This window comes from Nanorana parkeri, unplaced genomic scaffold, assembly GCF_000935625.1.
Source record: "Nanorana parkeri isolate BGI_ZX_2015 unplaced genomic scaffold, ASM93562v1 scaffold5221, whole genome shotgun sequence".
Taxonomy (NCBI): Eukaryota; Metazoa; Chordata; class Amphibia; order Anura; family Dicroglossidae; genus Nanorana; species Nanorana parkeri.
In genome coordinates, this window is record NW_017311481.1 from 1 (window position 1) to 303 (window position 303).

Sequence of the window (303 nt, forward strand, 5' to 3'; positions counted from 1 at the left end):
CTCATGTGACGTCTCTCTGTGTTCCAGGCATGGTGATCCTGCGGGCTCCTCTCTATGTACATGAGGGAGATGATCTGACTCTGAGGTGTCACCATCGTTATGGCTTTCCTACACAATTCACAACATTCTGCAAGGACAATTCTGTCATTCAAGGCCGGAGAGAAACATCTGAATTTCATGTAGGAATTGTGAACACGACGTACAGCGGGAGATACAAATGTACAAAGAAAATTATTTAAAGAAGAATCATATGAGTTATGACACTTTCAATGATGAAGATGTTATCAATGTACAAAGTAAGTC

General features: G+C 40.9%; 1 protein-coding gene across 1 annotated transcript in view; it reads left to right on the plus strand.

Annotated features, from left to right (window-relative positions):
• Positions 1-250: 250 nt before the first annotated feature.
• Positions 251-303, plus strand: part of LOC108804115 (cell surface glycoprotein gp42-like) — a 5,587-nt gene continuing 5,534 nt past the window's right edge. Inside the window, 1 exon segment of the mRNA XM_018575878.1 lies at positions 251-296. Coding sequence (XP_018431380.1) covers positions 251-296 — 46 coding nt within the window.